The sequence below is a fragment of the Chiroxiphia lanceolata genome, chromosome 4, assembly GCF_009829145.1.
Source record: "Chiroxiphia lanceolata isolate bChiLan1 chromosome 4, bChiLan1.pri, whole genome shotgun sequence".
NCBI lineage: Eukaryota > Metazoa > Chordata > Aves > Passeriformes > Pipridae > Chiroxiphia > Chiroxiphia lanceolata.
Window position 1 is genome coordinate 1,578,815 of NC_045640.1, and position 20,444 is coordinate 1,599,258.

At 47.6% G+C, this 20,444-nt stretch overlaps 1 protein-coding gene across 6 annotated transcripts in view; it reads right to left on the reverse strand.

Annotated features, from left to right (window-relative positions):
• Positions 1 to 20,444, reverse strand: part of EXOC6B (exocyst complex component 6B) — a 344,538-nt gene that overhangs the window by 283,471 nt on the left and 40,623 nt on the right. For all 6 annotated transcript variants that reach the window (XM_032685217.1, XM_032685216.1, XM_032685215.1 and 3 more), the window contains exons 2-5: positions 8,494 to 8,659; positions 933 to 980; positions 315 to 405; positions 172 to 217 (exon numbers count right to left, since the gene is read on the reverse strand). In XM_032685217.1, the coding sequence (XP_032541108.1) occupies positions 172 to 217; positions 315 to 405; positions 933 to 980; positions 8,494 to 8,659 (351 nt within the window). The remainder of the gene's footprint in view (positions 1 to 171; positions 218 to 314; positions 406 to 932; positions 981 to 8,493; positions 8,660 to 20,444) is intronic.

Sequence of the window (20,444 nt, forward strand, 5' to 3'; positions counted from 1 at the left end):
CCGTCCCAATTCCCAGAGGATAAGCAGGACTGTGAGGAGAACCAGCCAAAAACCAGATGAGTCAACCTAGAAAGGCTGATTTGGAAGCTCTGGGAACCTCTTGAATTTACTCAGCCCCAAAACAACTATTTGGATAATAATAAAACACCCATAAACCGACACAAAATTTACCTCTTGGATTTCATCTGCTCCCGCAGTTTGCTGTACATCTCCAGCACTGGAAAGAGAAGGAAAACAACAGAAGCCTTGAGCACAAAGCAAAGAGCTTGGGAATCCAAACAAACACAAGTCAGGAGCAGGTGGAGATTCCTCACCGGGAAGACACAGCGTGAGTTTATCGACCGTCGCCGAAATGTTCCTCTGCTGCAGCCGGCACTGCTTCAGCTCTTCCATGGCAATTATCAGCTTTGGGAAGGGGGGAAAAAAAAATCCCATTGAACACCATAAACACTTGTCATGACCACTCAAACTGTGGGGTGGCCACAAAGCCTGCTCTGATAACCGGAGAGACCAGGGAGCTGCTGGAAGAGGGAGCACAGGCAGCTCCGGGTTCTTCCAGCAGAAACGTTCCCTGAATTTCAACTCAGGAAGCAGCAAAACCAAAGCCATTGGCACACCAGCCTGGGAGTACATCCTGGGAATTCCAACAAAATTGTTTCCCCCTTCCCATTTTAGTCATCTCTTCCCTACTCCCTTCTCCAAGTGGCTCTTTCCGAGTTCTCAAAGCCAGGATGTGGCTGCTCATTCCCAAGGGGATTCTTCCCAAACTAACAGGGATTTTTAAAGGCTCAGCCTCCAACAGAAAAACCTGGGTGAAACAAGGATTCAAGGCCAGGCTGGAGTGGGCTTGGAGCAACCTGGGATAGTGGAGATGGTCTTTGTGGTCCCTTCCAACCCCAACCATTCCATGATTCCATGAAGGGATCACTTACTTCTTTCCCCTCGTTCTGCAGCTTTCGGTTGGTGTCCGTCACTTGGTTCTGCAGGAATATTGGGGAGAAAAGACAAAGCCCATCAATAAATCAGGACAATGGTTTTCCCATAAAACCAAACTGTACATAAACACCATCACTCCTCACTCAACCTCCCATTCCATGGAAAAAAGCTGTTTAATGGCTCATTTCACACGGGATGCCAAGAGCCACGCAGTAAATACAAGGATTTCCCTCCCTGTCACTGGAGAGGAGTAAAAAGCAACAGGAACTAAAACTGTGGCATGGAAGCCACAAAATCCTGCAGTTTTCATGGATCCAACTTTCTACCAGATGCTCACATGGATTCTCATCTTAAAAGCCAGTGGAGGAATTAAATGCCCTTCCCAACACCAAATAAATTACAGTTAGATTTCAACTCCTTGATATCACAGTGAAGAAGAACTTTTCAACATGGGTTTTACCTATAAACATTTATATTTATATAAACACCTAGAAAACTTCCTTTTAGATCTTCAGGTGCATCTTCCACTGGTTCCCTTTTCCTGTCTGGTAGAAAAAGGTATTTTTATATACCTGGTATAAAAAAGGGCTGTATTTCCTTCCCTAAACCCTCTTCCTGTATTATCCCATCAAGCTGGGACTCACAGTTGAAAGAATTCCCACTTGGCAAACCTGTAGTTCCCTGGACTAGGAAGAGCCCATCAGTCCAGCCCTTCCCAGCCCCGGGCATGAGGTGACTCAGTGAAGACCCACGAGAGAACAAAGTGGATTTTTGGACTCATCAGGATGGAAAATTAGCAGTTCACCCATTATTTGGCCAACAAGTAGGAAAACGACTTTGGGAATTCTTCTGAACGCTCATCCAAGCCCAGACAAGAGCAGGTTTGTAAACAGAGACACCATCTGCTAAAAAAACTACACCAGCTTCCAAGCAAACATGCCCAGCTCCAGGTTTCCAGCAAAAGTAGCCAATTCCCAAGGTAAATCCAGCAGGACTGCTCAGGATTCAGGTGCCTCACATCAGTCTAAGACTAACAAGCCATAAAACTACTTTTTTTTTTTTCCATAGAATATTCCTTTCACAGCCACTGAAGTTGTAAATATTAATTTCCAGGCTCGCCTTTGTCTCTCAGACGTTCCTGGTTTTCCACAGGCTCACCATAGGGTGGGAGTTGCTCCTGGATTTCTATCAGAGCTCATTCCTGCGTGTTTTCAGGAGTTCTGCTCGTTCCAGAAGCAAAACCTTCGCCAGAGTTTGGACAAGAGCACCAACTGGGCCACAGAGCTCCCTAAGGATATTCAGGAGCGTGAGATCACAAAAAACAACCTGAGACCTTTGTTTCCTTTTCAACAATGATGGAAACAAGCTGACTTTTTAATCCCAGTGAAGGAATGTCATGCGGTGATCTCCCACGATCCACCAGAACGCGGATGGTGCAGGAGCAGCAGCAACGGCAGAGGAAAGGAATATTGTCAGGAATATCCTGGAAAGGGCTGTCCAGCCCTGGGCACAGCTGCCCAGGGCAGGGGTGGAGTCCCCATCCCTGGAAATGTCCAAAAAACACGTGGATGTGGCCCTTGGGGACATGACTCAGTGGTGGTGGTGTCAGGTTGATGGTTGGACTTGATGACCTCAAAGGTCTTTCCAACCTTGATGATTCCATGATCTCCTTCCTTTTCAAGGGCACCACAAGGCAAACACAGTTCAGACAGGAGGGGAGCTTTCTATTAACATTTATAAATTTGATCCAGGATCCATTTTCTTCCCTGCTGGATCTCCCACACTGATCCAGCCTCCACCAGGTCATCTCCCACTGTGTTGCCTCAACGAGCAGAGCCGTCAAACCTCACAAGTTTCCTCTTATTTTAACACCGGCCACGCCGGTTTTTAAGCTTCCCATGATGCAAGAAAGAGGAATCATCCCATCATTTCCCCACACACACTTTCTCCACAGCATCTGCCTCACATCTCTCCCCCCTCCTGCAGTAGCTTCAGCTCTCCTGGCTCTTTGCCCTCTGCCAAAACTGCTCATTTCCTTCATGATGTATCGAGATTTTTTACGAGCGGGAGCGCAGCATCTCTTCCAAAGATTACTTTATTTGCTTATATCCTGAAAAATCCCACCAGGAAAAAGGAATCCATGTAGGGTAATTTAAAACTGCTCCTAAAATAATGCCAAGGCTGTACGAGTGTTCTATTAAAATTACATATCAATCCCAGCTCCAGGAAAAAAAAAGTCAGGAGACCGTCTGCCCTTGCACACTCCGAGTTTTTTCAGGGGGCAGCGAGTCGTGTTTTGGTTTGTTCTTTAAAGTCTCCATGAAAAAAAAAGAAGAGATGATTATTTATACAGACTCTGTGTAGCCAAGTGGAGGCTTTTCAGATGAGGAGATTTGATAATCTAAGGCAGTCTCCCAGCAAGGGGGGACAGACAACAGGTGGGAACACGGGAAGGACGAGACGCCGGGATCACGTGAGGGGCTTATGGGATGCTCCAGTTGTTACTTCATCCATCTATTCACAGAACACGTGGCACAGAGAAGGGCTTGGGGGGGTTAACAACACTCTGAGATCATGTAGAGAGTGTCAGAGTGAGGAGCAAGAGGAGTAAAGGGTGCTGGAGAGGAATCCTGAGAACGGACCCAAGAGCACCGGCGTGACCCCGCAGGGATGTGCCGACTTCATCCCTGTCCTACACCCACATCCCACTGACTTCCACCTCCCAAAGGAAGAGAGAGCAATTATGGAGTGACCCTTCCAATTGGCAACTCATGAACTTCCCAGTCTGGGTTTGTTATCCACCATCTCAGCCATTCTCCCCCCACTAACCCAATCCCTACAGGAATCCAGTGCTGGGCTCTGAGGGCATCTCCACATCCTGGGGCAGTGAGATCCCTGCTTGGTTTTGCACAGGTGGAGGTGAGATTCCCTGAGCTCCAAGCCAGCTCCTCATTTTAATCAGATCTGCCTTAATCTGGATGCACCAACCAATAAAAATTGCTCCCTTCTCATTTTCTCCCCCCCCACAACTCAGAACTTCAAAGAATTCCAGAATGGGTCAGGCTGGGAGGGACCACGGCGGGTCAGCTGGTCCAGCAGGGCCATCCCAGAGCACATGGCACAGGATTGTGTCCTGATGGGTCTGGAATATCTCCAGTGAGCAGACTCCACACCCTCTCTGGTCTCTGTTCAGTGCTCACAGTTAAAGTTCTTCCTCATGTCCAGGTGGAACTTCCTGGGCATCAGTTCCTGCCCATTCCTCCTGTGCCATTGTTGGGCACCATGAGCAGAGCCTGGTCCATCCTCTGCCCCCTCCCTGCAGACCCTACAGACATGGGGGAGGTCCCTTCTCGGTGTCTCCTCTGGAGGCTGAACAACCCCAGCTCCCTCAGCCTTTCCTGCTCCCAGAGATGCTCCATCCCTTCATCATCTTTGTCCCCCTCCACTAAAAACATTCCCGCACCATTTCCCTGCTGACCAGTTCCCTGCCCCAGCTCAGAGACAAAAGTCACCACCAAAAAAATCCCCAATGCCCACCAATTTGCAAGGACTTCAAAGAAGGAAAGTGAAAATGAGATGCCTGGAAAGCACAACCCCCTGGGATGGATTTGGGGCTGCCTGGTTTTCAGAGGACAAGACCAGAGAAGAACATTCCCACAACCTGGAGAAGGTTGTGGGGGAACTTCTGGCTCTGCAACTCCCTGACAGGAGGAGAGAGCAAAGGGGGTCAAGCTCTGCTCCCAAAAAAAAATGCAACAGGACAAGGAGAAACAGCCTCAAGTTGCACCAGAAGAGGTTAAAGTTGGATATTTGGGAAAATTTCTTCATGGAAAGGGCTGTCCAGCCCTGGCACAGCTGCCCAGGGCAGTGGTGGAGTCCCCATCCCTGGAGGGATTTCAAATCCCTGTGGCTGTGGCACTTGGGGACAGGGGTCAGTGGTGGCCTTGGTAGTGCTGGGGGATGGTTGGTCTGGATGATCTCAGAGGGTTTGTCCATCCTAAACAATCCTGTAATTCTACAAAACCAAGAAGGAATAATCCCTTTTTTATGCCTGACAGGTCAAAAGCAGGAGACCAAAAAAAAAACACTTTTCATCCACATAATCAGAGTTTCCCAGAGAAGGAAGGAGAGCCAATACTGGAGAGGTGGGATAAAAATCCATAAAGAATGACACAGTTAGAACCCAGAATGGTTTAGGTTGGGAGGGACCTTAAAGACCATCTCACTCCACCCTTGCCATGCGCAGGGACACCTTCCACTGGCCCAGGTTGTTCCAACCTGGCCTGGGACACTTCCAGGGATCCAGGGGCAGCCACAGCTTCTCTGGGAAACAAGAACAACTTGGACTGGATTGGGTGCATTAGGTGAGTTCTTGAGGTTGCCAAGAGACTTTGGGATCCTTTGCACCTTGAGCCGTGTTTTCCACGTCAAACCATCCTAATGTAAAACCCATCTCTGGCCTTTTAATTTCCACTGGATCCTTTATGGGATGGAACAGCCAGACTGGTCCATGGTTTCCAAGACCCAGTAGTCCCACATATTTATAGGATTGAGATCAGGTCACCACCATCCTGCTCACTCCCCAGTGAGGGAGTATGTGCAGTGCAAGATGTGAAAACGTTAAAGATGTATAACAAAAAAAAATCCTAAAGCATCGAGATTTCTCTTGTAAGTAAAAGAAAAGCCAGGTAAGAAATTAAAAGGAAAGAGAATTGCCAGAGTGAGGTTACATAGTTTTAAAAAAAGAGTAAGAAAATGCAAAAAAAAAAAAAAAAAAACCAAAAAAGGTTTGGTTTAAAAATGTTATGGTTTAAATATCATATAAATTAAGGAGATGCCTTTTAAAAAACACATCCCATGTATTTTCAATTAAGTTACCTTATATATATATAAATAAATAGATGATTAATAGTGACCCAGCACCTCCTGAAAACAACACAGTGTTGCCTTCTGCAGAAATTCATGGTGGGGGGGCTCCTCTGCTCATCATGGAATCATAAATTCATTATGGTTGGAAAAGATCATCGAGCCCAACCATTCCCCCAGCACTGCCAAGGTCACCACTGACCCCTGTCCCCAAGGGCCACAGCCACAGGGATTTTAAATCCCTCCAGGGATGGGGATCCACCACTGCCCTGGGCAGCTGGGCCAGGGCTGGAAAGCCCTTTCCAGGAAGGAATTTTCCCCAATATCCAATGTAAACCTCCTCTGATGCAACTTGAGGCCGATTTCCCTTGTCCTGTCACCTTTTTTTTTGAGGAGCAGAGCCTGACTTCCCCCTCCTGTCAGGGAGTTGCAGAGCCAGAAGGTCCCCCCTGAGCCTCCTTTGCTCCAGGCTGAGCCCCCCCAGCTCCCTCAGCTGCTCCTGCTGCTCCAGCCCCTTCCCAGCTCCGTTCCCTTCCCTGCACACGCTCCAGCCCCTCCGTGTCTCCCCCGTCTGAGGGTCCCAGAGCTGCCCCCAGGGCTGGAGGTGCCTCAGCAGGGCCAGCACAGGGGGACAGTCATTGCCCTGGGGCTGTGGCCACATTTTTGATATCACTCAGGATGCCCTTGGCCTTCTTGGCCACCTGAGCTCACGTTTGAGGAGAGAAAACTTCCCAATTCAGCGCCAGGTCCTCCCAGGGAAAGCAAAAAAAACAGGACAGAAAATGTAGTGATTGGGTCCTGATTAGGTTCTAGTTCATTTGGGGCCACCTGAAACACAACCTCAAAACCCTGAGGGTCGTGTGACACACGAGCAGGGCAAGGTAACCAGCTCATGTTCAGCCTGTGCCCTCCTAAAACAACACCACCGACGTTTCTGCAAACACAATATCCCCCAAAACACCCCAGAGCCAAAAGCACGCGAGTGAAGAAACGTCCTGGGGGGAGTGTGACAGGGAGGGCTTTCATTTCATGGCTGGTTGCAATGTCTGTTCAAAGCCCAGCACCACCGAGAAAGAGCCCAAGATCAAATGGAGGATGAATGGCTGGAACAAAACCCACTCTCACCACTCGATCCACAGATGATTCCCCGGGGAAACCCTCACAAAAGAGGGCTCAGCCTTTCAGAGAGAAACTTTCTGGGGATGTTTTTCCCATGTGCCGTTTTATAGATCACAAAAGTCGTGGAAATCAAGAGAGATCCTGAGGGGACAGGGATGGACTTCCCAGTGAGCCACCAACAAAGGGGCTGTTTGCAGAATGGGAACCAGCACCAAGCCTTTGCAAACAAACAATGTGGAATTCTTGGCTCCAAACAATGGCTTAAAAAAAAGAGGAGGAGGGGGAAAAAAAAGGACTTATTTCATGGTATTTCCAACGGCCTCATCCTGCTGGATGAATCCTCCTCAGGACATCCCTCAGGAAGGTGTTCCTGTGATCACGTGGCCATTTCTGGGATGGAGATACTGTGTATGTGGAATTAGAAGCCTGTTAGGAAATGCCAGAGGCGGCTTTAAATTAATTAATAAACGTATTTAAAGCACAGTCAGCACACTGAAATTAGGATTCTTCTTCCTTTTCCAGAAAACTTGTTTTTCTGAGGTATTTTTTTCCCCTTGTTATTTGTAACTTCAGTTTCTCAAATACCCATTGAAGAGCCTCCTATCCTCCTGGAACACCACAGGACAAGCTCCACTCAGCCAGAAAGTCTTGCTGTGCTGCTCCCTGGAGACAACCCACAAATTTTTGGGTGTCACAAGACTCAATTCCATGCACTCAGTGACTCTTCTGGGAGGTTGGGTTTGGTTTCCCACTCAAGGTCACACCTTGCTGCCACAAAAGGGACGGCACAGGAGCCTCTCCCTGCCCTGTTCTGCCTCAGGCAGGAAAATTTGGCAGATCCTGTGACCCCAGTTAAATCACTGATGTGCTGTTTTATCCTCCCCAAACTGGGGAATACTTGTATTTTAAGGCACAAAGCCAAGCTTAAACTCCAAGCCCACCTGGCCCAAGGTGTAGAACAGCTCCAACCTCCTGCTCCTTTTCTCCCCTGGGAGCCTGTCCAGCTTCCTTCCCACCACTTATCCACATTCTCATCCTACAAAGGGCTTTTTCCACACATCTCACATACATTATATATGTGGAACATATACACATATTATATTTACAAATACAAATCGAGTTCTACAAGGAAAAGGTCAATTCCTCCCTTCTCTCACATTCCTGCACAGATTTAAAGGCCACAGACCTATTTTTGCTTGAGAAATTTCGGTCAGGCACCCCAGGAAAAGCACATTTCCTAACAAATAACGGGCTTAGCTTTAAGTTTTCTCACGTTTTAATGCATCACCCTGGTCCAGTTTGCCCGAATGATTATCGAATTTTGAATGACCAACCTATTTCTACAGGGAGAATAAGGAGATATATATATATATAGAGATAGATAGATAGATATAGATATATTTTAAATTTGTTTTAAACAGAGGAGAGATGCTCTGGACAAAGAAGAGAACAGATATTCCTGTGGTTTCAGAAGATCCCAGAGTAGTTGAGGTTGGGCCACTCGGTCCCAGCCTCCTGCTCAAGCAGGACCAACCAAAACCGAGTTGCCCAAGGCCGTGATTTTTCTCTCACCTTCAGTTTTTGAGCTTCTCCTCTGACCTTGAGCAGCTCCGTGATGGAATCCACGAATCCCTGGTAGTGGAAGTTGCACATTTTCTCGATCTCCCGGTCGTGGTTCCGGATCCGAGCTTCCAGCTTCTCCATGAACCGACCGTGTTCTTCTCCATCGTAGACAGACCTGGGGAGAAGATGCCAACACTTGGTCAAGGTCCCAAGGTCTGTCACTGTCACAGGTTCACGAGAAATACCCAAAATGTGAACTTCAAAAGGGAACAGATGGGATTTCTCTTTCCATAAACCAAGCACCGAACTCAAGGTTTGAAAATGTTTCTCCCAAAAATGTTTCTCCCGAAAATGTTTCTATTCCGACCCTTCTCTCTCCACCACTGACGTTCCCTGAGGGATGAGAACCAACCCAGCACTGGTGGAGCTGAAACCTTGGACACTTCCAGGGATCCAGGGGCAGCCACAGCTTCTCTGCCCAACCTGGGCCAGGGCCTCCCCACCCTCCCAGCCAGGAATCCCTTCCCAATATCCCACCTAACCCTGCCCTCATTCAGCTTCAGGGCAAATGGAAAGGTGGAAACTCAAACCAAATTTCTCTCCTTCAAATCAAACGTTTCTCTAGAAAGCAGAAGGACCAACCGGTCACACCCTGAAAGGATGGGGGGTTTCAGGGGGTTGTTTTCCTGGTTTTTTACATAAATACAGGTATTTTTTATGGATTGAAGTCACAGTATTTTTGAGAAGTGCTGCTGGCTCCCAAACCTGAATTTTCTCCCAGTCCAAAAGAATTTTCGTTGTGAGTTTTATGGAATCTGAGCTTGTGTCAGCAATTAAGGTCAAATTAATTATACACTGGATTCCAGGCAGGATTTAGAGATAAAGGGGTGGGAATGGCAGAGCTGTAACAAGAATGAAATATTTAAAGAATTATTAATCACAGTGACAAGCAGCACTTCAGAAAGAATCAGAATTCCATGAATCCAACTGGACACACTCCTGCAGCAAGTCATGAGATCCCCCTTGGTGTGATCTGTGCTCACAAGGAGCTCTGGAGAATCCCACCTCTCCAATCCACAAAGGTCTCAAGGAAGTACAAAAAAATACCAAGACAGGACTAAAAGTTGCAGAATTTTACTCAATAATTTACTTAATTCTTATTCTTTAAAACCTGCCCAGGCAATTTCAATTCGACAGTTTCAGTTAAAGATTCCCATGGGCCAAAACAAAAATGCTAAATAAATGCAAATAAAATGAAAAAAAAAAAAAGCCCCAAAAATGTCAGTAAAATTTAAAACAAAAATGCCAAATAAATGTAAAGAAAATGCAAAAGAAAAATGCCAAATAAATGCCAATAAACCTGTTTAAAACTCGACATAAAATAACCCAGACCCCAGGAGTAGAAGCCTTCAAAGGTGACCACGTTGCCTTCCTCACTCACTGGTTGGTGCTAAAGGTGAAAAAAAAAAAAGAGAACTTCCTCAAATACCATGAAAGGCACCACTAATGCGGTGCTGGTGGTTTTTCCTTAAAGTTTCAAGGAGTTGTGGTTGGAAAAACCTGAAATTTGGAGCCTGAGTGCCATCTAGTGCTGAAAGGCCTCTCTGCAGGGTCTCAGCAAACCCAACGACACAAACTCACTCTTAATTCAAGTTTGACAACTCCACACAACGAGAAAATACAAATAGGTGAGTTGTGTTTGTACTCAGGTATAGATAATTTAAAAAAAAAATAGTAATTTCGGGTGCAAATTAATCGGTTTGCACTCAAATGTGTGTATGCACCTGTCAATGGGGGGGGAAAAAAACAACTCAAAATTACTTACAAACTCCAGGCAAAACCCTCTTTGGAAATGACAAATCTAAGACATTAAGGTTGATGATTAAAACCTTTTTTTTTTTTCTTCTTTAGTTAAAAAAAAAAAAAAAAAAAAAAAAGAAGTAGTTGGTGTTCAGGCAGTAACAAACCCCAGCAGATGCTGGGTCAGCTTTAAACTCAGATTTAAGCTCAGATTTAAGCAGATTTTGTATTTTCCCTTCTGAATTTTCCCAATCCTCCCTCCAAGAACCAACATCCTTGATTTCCATCCTCCCTCCAAAACACATGTGAACAGGGAACAACCAAGCCAGACCCAGGTGCAACACATTCCAAAGTCCACTCTGACATTATGGGATGTCACCTTGTGGCCTCTGGGTTGAACATCATCATATCAATAACACTCAGTGATTAGTGGTGACTCTCCACTCAAACAACGTCAGGACTCGGTTTGGTGGCACAAAGAACAAATCTCTCCCTCCCAGTCGTGTCAAAACACCCCTCAAGTCCCAGACTTCACCATCATCACCTTCCACACCGGTTCCAGCTCTGGTTCCCGGCACAAAGAACAAAACTCTCCCTCCCAGTCGTGTCAAAACACCCCTCAAGCCCCGAACTCCACCATCATCATCCTCAGTCCCCTGGTTCTGGCAGAGATCCAACTTCCTCAGGTGTTCCTTCAGCTGCCAGGAGACCACAGCAGCCTGGAAAATTCACCCTTGTGATCCCAAATCCTCGATGTGTGTTCAGTGTGACCCACCCAGCAATTCCCAGTGTCCTCAAGGCCAACTCTGCCTCTCACCTGATCCACTCCCTGAGCACCTTCGATACAGATCATTTCCCTTCCAAAATCAACACATCTGGGGCATTATTCTCCCTACTTCTTTCCTGACAAATCTTTGGGATACCCACTGCCTTCCTCTGGATCTACAGGTCCCTCCAGCTGCTCCCCCTCAATCCCATTTCTCCTGCACATCCACTCTGCTCCCACAGCCCGCCTGGATCTTCAGGGAACAATCCTGAAACAACTGATAATTCAAAAGGCATTAAGGGTGACGCACAAAAAAAACACTCTAAAAGGAAAATCATCTTCCCTGCGTGTTTATACCATTAATAATCATGACAGCACAATAAAAAAATACAGCGAGGGGAAAGAAAACACAGCTCAGAATTGCTTTGGGCTGTTCCTTCTCCTGGTTGTAACAACACAGAACTGGGACAGAAACTATAGAAAATGATCCTTCAGGCTGCCTTCTTTTTTTTTTTTAATTTTGCTATAAAAAATTGCTGGTCAAAAAGCTCCTCCACAAAAAGGCTTTTGATTAAAAAAGGCTGAGAAAGAGTGGTCTGTCCCACATGCACTTATCTGATTATTTCAGGGCAGGCTGTAATTCTCCCCACTCAAGGCTCTGCTCAGTGACAGATCTGTCTGGTTTATATTTTTTTAAGTGCACTCATTAAACCATTGAAGATGACTTTCAAATTTCTTGGATTGGATTGTTAAGTTTCACAATTTCTGCATTCATTAAAAATCCGCCTTTTTTTTTTTGCCTTTTTTTTTCTTTTTTTTTAAAAAAAAAGGTCAACTGGAAAAAATCTTTCCAGGAAAGCCACAAATGCATCAGGAGTTGCCATCTGCAGCCTGGAGTTACTGCAAAGTTTATCCCCCAAAACAGGGGCAAACCAAAGCTGGTGCACACCAAGAAGCCAAACCACTAAAAATAGGGATGCCACAGACAAATATCCAGCTGTGCCACAGGTCATAAAATCACAGGATATCCTGAGTTGGAAGGGACCCATCAGGATCATCCAGTCCAACTTCTGGCCCTGCACAGGCCCAGCCCCAAGAGTCCCCCCCTGTGCCCCAGAGGATCAGCCAAACCCTCCTGCAGCTCTGGCAGCCTTGGGGCTGTGCCCACTGCCCTGGGGAGCCTGGGCAGTGCCCAACCAGCCTCTAGGGGAAGAACCTTTGCCTGAATTCCAACCTGAGCCTGCCCTGGCACAGCTCCAGCCATTCCCTGGGTGCTGTCCCTGCTCACACGGAGCAGAGATGGAGCTGCCCCTCAGAGGAAGCTGCAGACCCCGATGAAGCCTCCCCTGAGCCTCCTCTTCTCCAGCTGAACAACCCAAGTGCCCTCAGTGCTCCTCAGGTGGATGCACAGGTGCCTCTGCCAGTTCCCAAGTGGCACAAAGGGAGTGGTGGCTCAGGCAGAGGCACAAATGTGTCCGTGGGGAACGTCCCACACCTCCGCCCTCCCTCGGCATCCCAGAGCCTCGCTGGGCTCCCTGTGCTCAACCCCCACCTGGACACGGATACTCCACTGCCTTCCCAGCCACTTCTTCATCCACAAGAGCAAAAGTGGGCAAAGAGCAGAGGTTTTGGGGGGATACAGCCAAGGGAAAACTGAAAGGGGTAACAACCTCCTTAAAACATGGTCAGACAGGAGGACACAATCCCAGAAGGGTTTGGGTTGGGAAGAACCTGAAACACCACCTTGTTCCACCCCCTGCCAGGTTGCTCCAACCTGGCCTTGGACAATTCCAAGGATCCAGGGGCAGCCACAGCTTCTCTGGGCAACATCTTGGGTGTTGTCACCAAGCACCAACACAACCTACACTCCCTCCAGCCCTGCTTTAGACACTTCTTGGGACTGCTTCCAGGCTGGCAGGTCCTACCCAGACACCACTTCCATGCGAGAGAACTGCCAGAGGAGCTTTGAGTTACTGCAGAGGCAGAAATTAATGCTAGAAGATGTTTGGGAATTCACTTTGCAGGTCCTGCCTACATCTTGTGCTCAGTAAGGGGGGACTGGATTTAAGCTGAAAGAGGGCAGGGTTAGATGGGATACTGGGAAGGAATTCCTGGCTGGGAGGGTGGGGAGGCCCTGGTAAAGGTTGCACAGAGAAGCTGTGGCTGCCCCTGGATCCCTGGAAGTGTCCAAGGCCAGGTTGGAGCAACCTGGGCTAGTGGAAGGTGGCACTGGATGGGCTTTAAGGTCCCTTCCAACCCAAACCATTCCATGACCTGGTTAAGCACAGGGCCTCAGGCAGGCCTGCAGAAGGCCAAGCCACAAGGCTGACCCTGCAACTTGATTCCCAACAAGAGCTGCCTCCGGGATGAGACTCAGAAGGAACCTAAATAAATTCAGCTGAAAATACAGAGGAGGGAAGTCTCCGGGGGTGGAATGAAAGAGATCTGGAACAATGCAAGGAGGACAATCTGGGGACAGTGGAACACAAGTGACTTGCTTTTGTTTTCAATTAATAAGTGGAACAAATTCCTGAGTCTGTTGTGGACTTCAGTTTAATTCCCTCCCCCCCACCTTTAAAACTTCTGTAGTGGTTTGAATCCCTCCGAAACATTTTCTTCTCATTAAGCTACATAAAAGCATTAGCAGTTTGTTTAATCTCAGCCTGACTTTTGTAATAAACAAATTCACTACTGAGCATTGCAACAAAACAATCACAATTTCAAGAGTGGGCCAACAGCTCCACGGAAAAAAGGTCAAAGAAAGTTTTTAAGATTAATATCGAACTGTTGAGAGTTTAATCCTCATGATTCCCAAGTTTATCCACTTAGGACACAGTAGCAGCACCTCATACTCCAAATACAACCCACTGAGGTTACACCTCAAGTTACCTTGGTGGAAAATTTACTTTTTGTTTTCATTCTTCTAATGAAACAGAATTGAAGCCCAGAATTGAAGCCCAGAACTGAAGCCCAGAATTGAAGCCTGCTCTGCTTTGTCCTATCACCCACACAGGTTTAATTCACATCAAAAATACAGAGAAAGCCACTTTTTTCCCCCCTTTTTGGAAGAGTGTAAGATCTATAATCATAAATATATTCGTTATTCCCATTTAAAAGCATTCCCACATGGATTTGTCCTGCTTAGACTCACATCTCTTGCACACAAGTTTCCCTCACCATCCTATTTTCTGTTTACAATAGAAATCATTCCGATCACCATAAAATTCCACTAAATACCAGCAATATCCCAAGGTTATGGGGTAGAAAACAAAGCAGGTGCTGAAGAGCACCACTATATTTTATTTTTTGGCAGGATAACCCTGGTTTCCTAACTGGGAACACCTTGATCTCAGCCAGGTCCTGGCACGGCCCCGGTGGGCGTTCCCACAAGTGTTCCATGAGGAACACCGCAGAGAGAATTCCCAAAAACCACATGCATACGCTCCTCAAAAACCACCCGAGAACCCCCGTTACTTGTCAATGGCCTCAACCAGAAGGAGCTTTTCAACAGGGCTTCCACATGGATTTGCTCTGGGCCTGGTTTTCCTCAGCGGTTTGAGGAGCAAATTGGAAAATGGGAACGCCAAGAGCTGCACTTTGGAAAGACGTCGGTGCCACCAAAGCCAAGGGAGCCATAAGTCATGGGGAAAGCGGCAGCCAAAGACCTCGGGAAGCTGGAAGTGTTTCCAGAAGTCAAGAAGGATGAAGGTCAGCAGAGGCGAGGGCACGGTGGTGCTCCAAGGAAAGGTCGGAATCGGGAGCACAAGTTCAACAGGATCAAGGGGAAGGCAGCAGAGACCAAAAACTCCACATTAGCCACAACTCCTGATTTATTGGTCAAGAAGAGCCAAAGGAATCGGGTTTAGATTTGAAGGGAAAGGGCTGTGAGGACACAAGGAGCACAAAGCCATGGAAGAATCCTCTGCTATAGAAACATGGAACCATTTAGGTAGGAAAAGACCTCTAAGATCATCGAGTCCAATCATCAACTCAGCACCAGTGTGTTCACCACTAAACCACGTCCCAGGTGCCACATCCACACACCTTTTGAACGTTTCCAGGGATGGCAGCCTGTTCCAAAGCCTGACCATCCCTTCAGGGAACCCCCCCAGCTCTCCCAGCCTGGCTCCAGAGCTGAGGGGCTCCAGCCCTGGCAGCAGCTCCGGGGCCTCCTCTGGACCCGCTCCAGCAGCTCCACGTCCTCCTCGTGCTGGGGGCCCCGGAGCTGAGGGAAGCATCATTTTGATAAACTTTACAGAATTCCTATTTCAGCCCTCACATCTATAAAAGCACATCCAATTACCACAGCACAATTTTAATGTCTCTACTTGCTGTGTTATTGCCCAATAAAAGCTTCTTCCCTACGAACAAAAGCTCGTTTTGTTGTCTTACGAATTGTTTAACCAAGTTGACTCTTTTTTTTTTTTTTTTTTGGTGCATTCTTGGCTTTAAGACCCGTCCCCTCCTTTCTGCTGTGAAGAAATGTTGTCACAGCGTCCAACAGAGGCACAACAAATCCTCGGGACGTGCGCGATATTAAACGCGCGGCGTCGTAAAACCCCCCCGAAACCCATCCAAACTGCCAGAGGAAGGATTGATAACTTCCAGGACCGAGGACGTTGCTCATCCATGTTTTTTTTTAAGAGGGAAGCAGCAGCCTCACACTCCCTGGCATCGTGTCCCTGCTCTCAACAGCACAAACTTCCAGCTCCTTCCTCTGGCGGAAGCGCGTGGTTGAGCGTCAAGGTCAACTCGAGGTCTCACTCGGAGGCAAAAGTTGAACGAGTGGCACAGCTCGGTCCCTCGCTGCCAATTCATTGTGTTGGGAAGTTCCTGACTTCCAGCAGCAGATGGATTTGTGCTCTGCAGGCGGTGCCAGCAGAAAACAGCTCCCTGCCAGCTCCTGCTCCGGCCCCAGTAACGACGCCTGCGCCACCACCCAGTCCTTCACCCTCTCCCGAAATCATGGAATGCTTTGGGTTGGAAGGGACCCTAAAGACCAGCTCATTCCCCATGGGAAGGGACACCTCTCACTAGATCAGGTTGTGAGGCTACTTTTAAACATCTTTATAACCTTGATCCACTTAATCAAACCAGATCCGGAGAAACCACTCGAGTGGCTCCCGAAGGAAACGACGCAACGGGGACTCCTGGCAGGGACAAGAATCATCTGACCCAGATTCTCTCACCAGTACAGTCTGAGTCAGAGGAGACTCATTCTCATCTACAGCCTAATAACTGACTTTGAAAGTTCACATGCAAGTCCCAGATTGGATGACACGGAGGCTCCAGTTGCTGGAATACAGATCCCTGGTACCCTCTGGGACATCTGCCTAGGATAGTTCAACAGGGCACAGGACCTACAAGGGACCAGTGCTTTTTCGAGAGGCAGCTGGAGACCAGACAAGACTCATCACGGCATCACCAGCAGCACCAGGAACATTTGGTTCTGCGGCCTGTGTGGGTTTAATAATTAAAAGCCTTTTTGTTCACTTGGAGAAGACTCAGGTCATGAACCCAAAAGCAGAGAAGTCCTGCAGGAGACACGCTCAAGAATCCATTTGACTTGATGAATCCACATAAAAGGGCTTCCCAGAGAGAAAACTGGGAATGGCAGAAGACATTTAGTGCGTTTTACTCCACCCTTGTGGTTCTCCATCATTTTGTTTCTCCAGGTCGATGCCCCACCACAGCCCCAGGGCCTGTGCAGTCAAAACTCCACAGGACAGTGATGCACAGCACCAAGTGACAATGGATTTTCAATTAAGCTTCACAAAAACTTCATCCGAAGGGTATTTTAACAGCCCCATCCTCAGGGAGGAAAGCTGGATTACCAGGCAATGGGTTTGGGCTGGATGATGACCAGAAGAGGCCTGGAATCACATTCCCATGTAAATATTTGTGTCTAATCAAGAGAGGAAAAACAGTGACTGGGCTTAAATTGACCAGGAAAATTAGGTTAAACATGGGACAAAGTGTTCTGACTGTAAGAATGGTTGAAATCCAAGAGGGATCATCAGGGGATGTTATGGAATCTGTTTAAGTTGATCACCTCTAAGAATAAGTTAAAAAGACATCAAGGAAGAGTGAATTAGGTGTGTTTGCTGCTGGAGAGACCAAATATCTCCTCAGATGGAGGAGAGTCAAGTAAGTGGCTCCTTGAGGTCCCCAAAGCCTTGTTTCCTACAAATTCACCCCACAGAAGAGCTGAAGCTCCTGGGAAAGCTCCTGTTCTTAACCAACGCTCCACTAAGCCCAGAGGCTGAAAGAAACAATGTCTCTGACCCCGGGCATCAAATCTTCCTGGGTTTTTTACATGGATTTCAAAGAACCCAACTCAACTTTCACTGATGGCAACAGATAAACTCCCATTTCTTTCATTTGCACAAGATCAGGTCTTTAAAACCACAGAATCATGGAATGGTTTGGGTTGGGAGGGGCCTTGAAGACCATCCAGTCCCACCCCCTGCCATGGGCAGGGACACCTTTCACTATCTCAGGTTGCTCCTGGATACTTCCAGGGATGGGGCAGCCACAGTTTGTCTGGAAACCTGTGTTCCATAAATATTCCAAAGCCTCCTTAAGAGCTCACTTATGACAATAAAGCACTTTCAGACTGTACATTGCTGGAAAAACAGAGCCACCATAAAGCCACAGCCACCTCCGGGTTGGAATCCAGCTATTCCTTGCCAGGCAAGATGCCGAAGGAAACAAAGGATAATTACCCCTAATGGAAAATATAATGGAAGGACTTGGTTAGAATACCCCTATTAGAGGAGGAATTTCAGATGTTAAAGAGACATTAGGAGGGAGAGCTTGAACAAATTAAGAGCCCGGACTCCAGGAGAGCCAGGAAACTCACGGAGCAACCCCAAAGCCAGGGAAGGCAGAACAGCTACGAGAAACACGAATGCCCCCAGCCGAGGCCAGGATGGGGAGAACTGGCCACGAGCAGAGCTTTCAACTCCCCTCCTCTTTTTGGGAGGACAATGGAAACAATTCCCCCAAGAACAAACGCGATGCGTCAGCGGGCCCCGACTCTCTCCAGCTCTTTCAAGTTTGGAAGGACAGTTGATTTGAGCCATGTGTAGGATGGGAACCGAGCGAGATAAATTTCAGCCCATCCAAAGCTGGTTGACATTAGGACAGGGATGAATCATCTCCACAGTGCCTGTAAACAAGAGCAGTTAAATAAAAAAAAAAACCAGGAGGAAATCTAATGATACACCGCGGTCACACTCCGCTCGAAGCTTCGGAACGTTGGGACCATATGGAGCGTTGCTGGGAGAAGTGTCGACACGAGGGGGCAGACACAAAGCCACAAGAATGGGAGGATGTGGATGTAAAGCCGCCGCAAATGTTCTAATCTCCCTTCTGCCGAGCCCTCGGTGGTTTTCCAGCACGTCCGTGACGGGCCGGGGGAGAGGACGCGCTCGGAGTAACGGGGTGGATGTGCATCAGATGTGGGATTTGGAGCACGAGGCAAAGCTCAGTGGAATCATCTGCTCCGTCTCTGGTCGGTTCTCACTCCGGCCTCGAGCGAGACGCTGGGTTTTAAAGGGGGAAAGCAAAGGATGTGGAACCACGACAGTGTCACCTTCATCTTGGGGATGGTCCTGTGCAGGGCCAGGAGTTGGACTCCATGGTCCTTGGGGGTCCCTTCCTACTCAGCAAATTCTGGGATTTGGTAACTCGGATGTGAAGGAAATATCAACACCAGAGCTCCGGCAAGGCAAGTCCCAGGCAAAAGAATTACTACAGAAAATCCCAAGGTGCACAAAACACCTTGGATACGTCTGGACACGGAAAGATCTCTCTATATGGATTATTCAGAGGGAGACTGAGAGGTAATTTAATCACTAAATGCAACAGGGAATCATTAAGGTTGGAAAAGACCTCCAGGATCATCGAGTCCAACCTCTGACCAAATACCCCCATGTCCTAAAACACGTCACCAAGTGCCACATCCAGTTGTTTTTTGAACACTTTCAGGGATGGGGATTCCACCACTTCCCTGGGGAGCCTGTTCCAATGCTTAACCACTCTTCCAGTGAGGAAATTTTTCCTGATATCCAACTTGAGTAGTTTCCTTTTAAAAAAATAAAGGTCCCAAGCAGCTGTTTAACTCTGGGGAAAAAAATCATAATAGGATAAAATCCCCACAATCCTAAACCAGACAAATTCCAAGCAGAAAGGAGGCATCATAATTGTCATCTCCATGCTTCCAGAGCCTTTGGGAGACACCACTGAAAGAAGGGGAAGAATCAACCTCTCCATCCAGGATCTTCCCAAGTTCATCCCAGAATGTGCTGAGTTGGAAAGGACCCACAAGGATCCTCCAGTCCAACTCTTGGTCCTGCCCAGGACCACCCCAAGTCACACCACATGCCTGAGAGGATCATCCAACACGCACGAACCAGACGTGTCTTGCTCAATGCAGGAGTGAAAATTTAGGCTCCAGCACATGGATATCCATAAATATCCATAAACATCCATAAATATATTTTCCCATGTAATGGGGAATGGGACACAGGGAGTCTTCCCCTTACCCTGAAAGACAGCACAGCTCAGCCAAACTAGGAAAGAGCAGACACGGTTGCCCAAATATTTTACAACAGGATGAAGATGATGGACAGTAGAGGAGAGACTCCAGGACAGGTCAAGGGCATGATAAAGGGATGGGAGCATCTCTCCTACGAGGAGAGGCTGAGAGAGTTGGGACTGCTCAGACTGGAGAGGAAGAAAATTCTTGATCAGCTTATAAAATCATCTGGTAGTGGTTGAGAGGTAAAGAAGATGGAGACAGATTGTTCTCCTTGGTGCCCAGTGACAGGACAAGAGGGAACAGATGGAAAAACCCACTAAATGTAAGAAAACAGTAAAAATAAGAAAGGTAAAATTTCTTCACTGTGAGGGTGGTGAAACACTGGGATCAAAGAAGCATAAAATCTGCTGAGCTGGAAGGGACCCTCAAGGATCATCCAGTCCAACTCCTGGTCCCACCCAGGACACCCCAACAATCCCACCCTGCCCCTGAGAGTGTTGTCCAAACCCTCCTGGAGCTCTGGCAGCCTTGGGGCTGTGCCCACTGCCCTGGGGAGCCTGGTCAGTGCCCAACCACCCTCTGGGGGAAGAACCTTTTCCAGGTGGCCAAAAACGCTGTGGAGTCTCCATCTCTGGAAATATCCAAACCCAGAATAGACACAGTCCTGAATGACCTCTTGTTGACAATCCCACTTGAGGGGTAGGACCAGATGACTTCCAGAGGTCCCAGGTTTTCTGTGATTCTGTGAATATTTTCACCAACACACATCAGTCACTTTTTCTTTCCTTCTCCACCTCCAAAAAAAAAACCCCCCCAAAAAAATTTCAGCATTCAAAGGGGCCCAGGAAA